Source organism: Lytechinus pictus, chromosome 8 (assembly GCF_037042905.1).
Source record: "Lytechinus pictus isolate F3 Inbred chromosome 8, Lp3.0, whole genome shotgun sequence".
NCBI classification, from domain to species: Eukaryota; Metazoa; Echinodermata; class Echinoidea; order Temnopleuroida; family Toxopneustidae; genus Lytechinus; species Lytechinus pictus.
The window spans coordinates 3,675,514-3,684,766 of NC_087252.1; the positions used below are offsets into that span (position 1 = coordinate 3,675,514).

At 37.4% G+C, this 9,253-nt stretch overlaps 1 protein-coding gene across 1 annotated transcript; it reads left to right on the forward strand.

The window, feature by feature from the left end:
* The first annotated feature begins 1,913 nt into the window (after positions 1-1,913).
* On the forward strand, positions 1,914-8,764 carry LOC129266890 (uncharacterized). The gene is made up of 4 exons (XM_064103373.1): positions 1,914-2,206; positions 3,195-3,399; positions 4,564-4,707; positions 5,757-8,764. The coding sequence occupies exons 2-4, from the start codon at positions 3,230-3,232 to the stop codon at positions 5,905-5,907; spliced, it is 465 nt and encodes a 154-aa protein (XP_063959443.1). The 5' UTR covers positions 1,914-2,206; positions 3,195-3,229; the 3' UTR covers positions 5,908-8,764.
* Positions 8,765-9,253: the final 489 nt, after the last annotated feature.

Consider the following 9,253-nt stretch of genomic DNA (forward strand, 5'->3'; position numbering starts at 1 on the left):
AAATCAAATAATGTGACCGCGCAGCGTGAGCTGAAAATGTTGATATGTAGACCATAAAACGGACATTTTATAGAGCATTTGAAGAAATCAATTTGTAAACAAAAAAATAATGAACGCACGATATCCGAGCTGGAAATTTTATTTTGAATATCGACTTCAAAACTTGATATTTTAAGCTCCATATGAGCCTATATTGAGCAATATATGAATCTCATCGAACAGGCAATGCGAGCGCGAAGTGCGGGCCAAAATTTTATATAGTGACATGAAAGATTTTTTTTAAGTCTTCCCCTCACCTCATTTTATTCACTCGTCTTCCTTCTCTTATTTTCCTCTTCCTTTTTTCTTCTATCTTCTCCCTTTTTTTCTCTTTCTCCCCCCCCCCCCTTTTTGTTTTGCTCCGCCAATTTTTTTCGGGGGGGCATTTAGGGGGCACACCGAATCTCAGGGGGGCACGTGCCCCCCTCCCCCCGTAGCTACGCCACTGCGTGCATAGGGTGCATAGGGTTATTATCCATTTTGATTGCTCCGTTTTTGCAAACTTTTATAAACCAAGGGGCGTTGCATGATTCAGGAGAGTGGGGCGACAGCTCTAACCCCCCCCCCACCCCCGGGGAGGTGCCGTGGTGTAGTGGTTCAGTCGCTTGACTCTCAAACCAAGGGTCGAGGGTTCGAACCCCAGCCGGTGCTAATGCCCTTTGGCATGGCGTTTATTCACGTTTGTCATGCACTGTCCACTTATGTATTAAATGGATACCCGAGGATGTGAACGTCAATATTAGATGGCATGTGTGCAGAGAATAATAAAAACATGTTGCCTTGCTAATCCTCAGGGAGTGGAGATGGTGCATGATTGTGTGCAGTGATGGATCATATGACCGGGGTATCTACAATGTAATTATGCGCTTATATAAAGTATGAATCGCTATATTATAAATGTAACTTTTGACATTACTATTATTATCATTATTATTATTATCATTATTATTTTCATTATTATTTTTAGTATTATTATTATCTGTATTATTATTTAATATCATTATCAGTATTGTTATTATCAATATCATTGCTATTTTATTTTTCGTTGAAAGTTTCATTGCTATCATATTCATATTTGTAGTTAGCCTACTAATATTATTGGTATTATTGATATTATCATTATAATCAACATCAACATCATCATCATCATTATTATTATCATCATCATTATAATTATTATTGTCATTTTTTCGTACCTGAAAAAAAGGAGAAAATTTACAAGAACGAAGAAACAAGTTGGGAAGAAAAGACTTCGTCTTGTAACTCAATGTGACATTGTATTACTTCTCCTTGTCCGATCTTGATTAAATTTCCAGTGTGTTTGTTTATCTGATTATAATTCAGCTATTCACATCATATTCTTTTCGGCCTTTAAAATGAACAGGTATCTACAACTCTTTTATTTTCCTGGCCTACTGTATCATGTGATTCATGTCTATGTGACAGTTTAAAGAAGAAACGTACAACAAGGTAAAAAAAAAATCAAATTTCTCACTCAGAGTGTAAAGATCCAGGTGAATTAAAGGTAATTTTTCTTCTATTACGTCACTGTAAGGGGAAGCCCCTTAAGGGGAAGCCCCTTATCGTAATAAATAGAGATGACGTCATGCAGAGACCTCGGAAAAGCCTTATCGCATTTGTGAACACAAATAGTAGTCTACGAGCAAAGACTCGTACAAGCATGTAACATTTTGCTTTTCAATATGTTTAACAGATACACAAATATGCACTCCTAGTCTTTACAACATACTTTAAGAGGATAGATGCATGACACATCTTCGAGCCTGCAGCGATGGCTCTGTATCCCTGGAACAGCCATCACCTTGGTACTTAAAACATGTTTATAAATTAAGACTATACACAGAGAAGGCTTTGGGAATACCCGTTAGGAATTCCCCAGCTCTGGAATAAGATCCCCAGCTTCTATCTTATGCATTTCAATTATACGCAGAGAGTATAGTATCATATCAGTTGTGGTTGCCAGTAAACCTAAACAGATATCACATATCTCCATCCATGCATGATCTCATATAGCAGTCCTATAGTGTTGTCAGATTGAGTTGGGACTGTGATTCAGAATTCAATTGACACTACGGATCTTGACCTATACACCAAGGCAACAACAGGGCATGAACAATTAGGACTGCAAGAAATTGACACTGATTCCGTAAGTATACGTTAGTATTTTTGTCTAACAACATATTTCCGCGGTTGTGGTCTGAAGAGCGGATCAGCGCAAAGTCGAGGCAGAGCCAAATTATCGTTTGTTTGAAAAAATTAAAAACAAAAATCCACCCTAATAGTATATAGGACTAGACCTACTGACGGGACTAGTCTGCATGATCGTTCTTGTTATATGATGGGGTGTCCAAATTTCGCGGACTTTTCAAAAAAAATTCTTCAGGCTTAAATTTGTTCACAAAATATTCACAATTTGTACGGTATCAACTTTGAACACAGCGGAACAACATCTTGCATTATTTACTAGGACTGTAGACCCGATTTGTGTGAGACAGAAGGTGTTGGTCCATTTGCTTTATTACAATGTCCCCATATTAATGTATTTAATAGTGGTGTCAATTTTGTCATATATACCGTACTCTCATAGCACAAAGATCATTTTAAAAAGAATCAGAATTAGGTCTAGATATAATGTCAATGATACTATAGAAAATACAGTCATAATTGTGATAATGAGAGATATAATCCAAATGATGATGAATTTATGAGAAGTGTAATAATATGATGACAATATAATGATAATATAACGATAATAATGATGATAGGGTAGCATTGATCAGTTATAATGGTAGTGCATGGTGATGATAATGATGACGATAATGATGATGATAATGATGATGGTGGTGATGATGATGATGGTGATGATGCTGCTGTTTGGTGATGGTGGAAATTGTGGTGATGATGATTATGATGATGATGATCATCAACATCATGGTGATGATGATGATAGTGGTGGTGATGATGATGAAGGTGATGATATGGTGATAATGACATGGTTTTGATTCCCTCTTGGTTCCCCAAAATGATTATTTTATTGAAAAATATAATTTATGTCAGCTATCCTCATTATTGTACTTGTTGCTTATATCCAATCATCTCCAGTTTCATTCCATTATTTTTTATTATTATTCCAGAAACAGCCTTCATCGGAGCAGGATCATATTCCAACATGTCTTTCTCAAAATCTGCCAAACCCAGTAACAAAGATGTCAGGCTTCGACGACCCGTCCAGAATGAAGAGGACTTTGAAACGGTCTTCCATGAAGTAGCTGGAGATCTTCTACAAAATGGGCCCGGGACTGCTAGGGTCGTTTCAAGCCCCCCTGTACTATCTGAAAAGTATGCTTGAAGTTAAGAAGATTTCTTTTTTCAATTGAGAATAATAACTTTATTTGTTGTTGGAATTTCAAAAATATAACTTCAACAAAGATTGAAAATGTATACCGGTATATCACGGTGACTGGTCTAATGTATTCCTAAAAGTATTTAGGATTTTTGTGAATATGAGAACACTTGTTTGCACTGATGGTAAATTCTTGATGGGGGCATGAAAATACAGAAAGTCACTGGTATTCTAGCCAATAGATCTTGCCATCAGCATTAGGATATGCTATGTGTTGTTAATGCTGTACTAAGGGGAAGTGTACCAGGGGTCTGGGAAGGATTTTGTTAGAGGTGGTGCTTTTCACTTCCAAATAAAGATATTTTTTGTAAAAATCAATTTAAAAAAAAAGGGGTTCACTCCAATAAAATGAAGGTGATTTTTGTCAAAACCCTCCCCCCAAAAGGATATGACTCTCGCCTACATTAAGTGGTAAACGAAAGCTAATAATTATGGCATACCAACCTAATTTCCAGGGGCAGCTGTTCACCTCCAGGAATTTTTAATTTTTTTCCACCCCGACTCCCAAGGCGGGTGCTGCGGAATTTCTCTTGAAAGCAGCGACATGCTGTACAAATTGGGCAAATGCATGCTCTTGTGTTAACCATCATGTATAAATAGGGTTCTAAAATTGGGAGTCGAAACGAGCACAAGAAAATGCCTCGATCCTCCCCCTAGTCTGCACGCATAGACCCTGAGTAAAAATTTGATCAACAAATGTGTTAATTTCCACGCACTCAAAGACTAGCACATGTATACAAAACTTGCTGTTGCAATTCCCTGAGCGAGAGGGTCTTCAGTACACAAGGCATGAGTAGGCTGCAATTCAGACCCTTTACTCGAGTGAAGGGTTTGCACGGCAGACTATCCCCCCCCCCCCCCCCCCCCCGAAGGCTCTCCATCAAAATATCATGGAAGCACCCCTGTAAGAGGGAGTGTTTACCTGGTTTCCATCTCATAAAGACTTGTTAGAATAAAAAATGCACAAATTCTTTAACAAGTTTAGTCAGCCAGTTAGATTGATGGATTTCACTAGCTTTTAATTGTTATTTCAAATTTGTTATCTAAACAAGTTTTAATTTAAACCAGCCACTGATCTTGCTTGACTCCTACTTTTGCAGAACTCGCCGGGATCTACGCGAGATGAGGACGAATTTCAGCCAGCAATACGGACCTCAAATTCTAAGGATGGCCGAGGAGTGTCGAGCAGCAATGAGAGCTGGTCATCGACGAGTGCTGCAGTTCTTCTCTGAAGTTACACGAGAGTAAGATTTATTTTAGTCTATACTAGGAAAACCAATGTAAGCTCCCCCTCCCCATTGGTGAAAAATATTCAAATGATGACAATGATTAAAAATAAAAGCATTTGATATAATTAATAAAACAAAAACGAAGGGGTGAATATTGTTTTCAATGTATATGATGATGATGATGATGATGATGATGCACAGCATTTGTATAGCGCCATGTATCTGTCAAAGACATTCAAAGGTGCATTGGAGGAGCCAGCCAATCTGGGTCGCCTACAAGGGCGCGCACACAGAACTGTGACCCACAGGTCTCTCCTCCCGATAACTGGGGGAATGCAGGTGGACCACTACACCGGGGTTTCCCCCTACTCTTATTCGAATAGTGAGTGGGTTCTTAACGTGCAAAGGTGGTGATTCTCCTCTACACGGGGCCTCCATTTAACGTCCTATCCGAGGGACGGAGTGTTTTCCACTGTAACATAGCCTGCATCTATGAAACATGGGAGAGACGTTTACACACAACGCACTGGCTTCAGTCATCCGCCCGGGGTGGACTCGAACCCACGATCTTTGGTTCGACGGGCAGACGCGTTACCGACTGAGCCAACTTCGCTCTCTATATAGCAATTTAATTGTAAAATTCATTGGTCCTTAGACCTATGAGTAGTTTATTTGACAAAAAAAAATAACGTGAGCACAATTAATATCTTTTGGATAATTGTATAATTTCTATATTGAAATTAAAATGATATACATCTAATGATCCAAATGCATTAATGAATGATGAATATAACGATTAATGAATGAATTATTGAATAAATGAATAAAATAACTAAAATAAGTGTAATACTTGAGCGATTGGAAAATTGATTAATCAAATAACTAATTAACTCATTGACGGATTTATTAATTAGCTCTTGAATGGGTGGGTGACTGAAATGAGAGAAACATACATGAATAATAAACTAATAATATTGCACAGAAATAGATTTTGTGAAATGTTGGTAATCTACATGTATGCACAAGATCCCATTTTTACCTCTTTTTTCACCCTTCTTCTTCAGTTGTTTAGCTGATGGATATTCCTGGAGTGCAGTATTCTTCCTTATATTCCTGGTTCTAGCAATCTTAGCGACTGTGGGATTCGGAATGCTAGCATCTGGTGTGGTTCCGATTATTTGGCGTGCAGTCCGTGGTTTTATAACAGCACAATAAATTGTTATTACAGCAGTATTGTGAAGTATGGAAACTTAAGGTAAAGTTTGCACCAACAAAAGGTTAATTTCAATAAAAATAGAATAAATGTTTTAAAAAGTCACAAAAGCTCAACATTGAAAATTTCATCAATATTGGAACACATGTGTGCAAAATAATAATAATTATGCAATTGTAAATGACTGCACTTCCTGGATTAAAATAGGCATTGTTACTTGATTTATTATGCAAGTTTTATATTTGGGCAAAAAAAATACTATTCATCTGAAGGGAGGGAGAGAAGGGCAGGAGAGAGAGAGCATCAGAGAGAAGGGAGTGTAAGAGGGGGAAACAGAGCCAGAGAGGAAAGGAGATAATCACCGGAAACTAGCAAGGATATTGTTTGTGGAAGAATTTGGTGATCTCATGTTTTCACCTCTGTGCTTTTTGGAAATATCAGTGATGACAAGAACATTAGTTAGTCATATTTTGGTGATGTCAATATTGTGAAAAATTAATTAGCTGTGTATATTTTGTCATTAATGTGATATTTTGTATATCATTCGTAAACATTAACTCAGATGTCGACGTCAAATTTTGATTCAATCTCCACCGAATGTGATTATTATTTCATCGTTTATGTAAATGTCACTTGAAAAATGTATATACATACATAAGTATATGTATTAATTTCTTCAGGGATATCTTTCACAAGTCAAAACAATGACTACTACAGGATACGATTGTCTTCCAGTATATTATGTCTATGTGCAAGATAATATCATCCTTCTAAAAAGAAGACCACTCCTCCAATATCACATAACCATCCCCCCACTTATTTGCCATGCTAACCCATTAGCTTGAATACAGGGTTCTAATTCATAGCATTGAAGGCCCTGACTTGGACATGTACATACTAATTGAATCAATACAGGTTACTTGATTGTTATGTGTTTATGTTATCTGAATCTTCATTGTATATAAATATATATATATATATTATACCAAATTGAAAGTTGAAATGAATTAATTGAATTGAATTAAACTCAAGCTGTGTTTGTGCTAGAGTTGTCACCAAACCGTCTTCTTGATTACACTTTCAATTGGAGTCTTTGCCTGTAGACTATCCCACATCTGCTAAATCCAAAATGTGATTTCAATCATGGTGCTACTTTGCTAAATACTGCAGTAATTCGATTGGGAAAGGGGCAGGGCCATGGGAACAATTTTTTTACTGGGGGTGCTGATGTAAATTTGACAAGGGGGGGTCACTAAAGAATGAAGGTCATTTTTGTTACATTTATCCATTTTTTAAACACCTACCAGAATTCAAGGAGGTACTGCCTATGGAAAGTAATACACACAGCACCCCCTTTTTCCCAGGTTCATGGAAAGGGGATCAAATATGTTAATTTAACTCTTGATGTGCCATTCGCTGTAATCAGGGAGTGTCATATTTTTTTCAGAGTCTATATTTAATTGTTTTATTAATGAAAAAAGGGAATCACTCCTGAGACCATAAAGTTAAACCTCTTGACCATAAGCTGAACTGACCAATGGAATCACTCATGCATGCAATGCACTCCTCAAAATTCAATAGGCATAACAATAGCTGTATGACCATTGCACGAAAATGTGTTTGTGGCACTCCAGTGGATGCACAGATATGTGTTCACGGCACTTTAAGGGTTAAGAAATATTTTTCCCACAGCTACTACATGTATATATAATGCAATTACCAGATAATTAAATTGTACACTGCAAGACAGACGACTGTTTTATCTACTTTCCATTTGGTCTCGTCTCACATGGCCTAATCCTAGTTCATCTACAACCAGTTGGTCTTTCAACCATGTGGGGCCCCGTTTCATAAAGGACTTGCAACTCTTGTAACTTTGCCATTATGGCAACTACCATCGTAACCTTGATTCTGATTGGCTGATGAGCCCTGTTACCATGGTAGTTGCCATAATGGCAAAGTTACAACAGTAAATCCTTTATGAAACAGGCCCCTGGTCTGATTGCCATTTAGGCAATGGGTTTACCACTTGGTCTAATTTCTAGCAAGGCTGTACACGTTTTGTCTAATATTCACTTGGTCTAACACCACAGTCTATGTGATTCTGCTATTGTGAACCAAATTTTCATTTGACAAAATGAAATTGATAGACAATGATAATAATAATACGTGAGATTTATATAGCGCACTTTCCATCTTGATTAGATGCTCAAGGCGCTTCAGAGCAGAACAACAAAAACTATTTACATATAATACATGTCTGAACAATAAGTCAATGTCTATAAAAAAACACTTTAAAAAAAAACAATGAGGAAATGAGACCATCTGAGTCATATTTAGAATTTTATGAGAAACACACTAATGGGATATTAGATCAGTGACTCAACATTTGCTTCTGTGACAATTACTCCAGGCTTCATTTCGTCTGAGATACAGGGTTAGGGTTGCAATAGGTTAGGTTTAGGATAGGGTATAGTGTTAAATCCAGGGTTGAAGTTGGCAATTCCGGTAGGGCATGGAATTCACAGCGGAGCAATTGTCGCAAGAGCAAATGTCATGGAACAATTAGAACGAGTTAACTGTAGACCGAATGGCAATTAGGCCAACTTGATAGTTGACCAAGACCTTAGAAGACCAAAAAGGTTTAGCCCATGTAATAGACCTATTAGACTATCTGAATTGTAGACCTTCTGCTTGTAGATTTGGTGATTTGATTACGAGTTATATTGTTATATTTTTAATGTGGAATCAATGAAATGAAATGAAATGAATTTGTGATATCGATTTATCTGTTCTGTAAGCTCGGCTGACGTTGATTTGTCAATTGTCTCCTCTGTATTACAAAACAATGGATATTGATCATTTTTGTAATCATATTTTTTTCCTGTTGTGTGCTTTGGAGATTATTAATGGTTTTAGTTGAGCTGAGAATTGAGACAAATTTTCAATGATCAGGGCTCTGTAACACAAAGGTTTGCAATCAATCACGAAATACGAGTGACCAATCAAGATCATTGCTGAACCTGCACTTCGTTTACTGACCAGGAACCAATCAATGCTGTTCTTTCATATTTCCAATTCATTGCAAACCTTTGTGTTATGGAGCCTAGATCTTTCCTGGTATGCGATTCCACATTCAGTCACATCATGTGAAGAGGAAGTGGAGCGTTGTGGCCTAGTGGATTAGTCTCCGGACTATAAAACAGAGGGTCGTGGGTTAAAACCCAGCCATGGCGTAGTTTCCTTCAGCAAGAAAATTAGTACACATTGTGCTGCACTCAACCCAGGTGAGGTGAATGGGTACCTGGCAGGAATTTATTCCTTGAAATGCCGTAAAAGCTGCTTGAG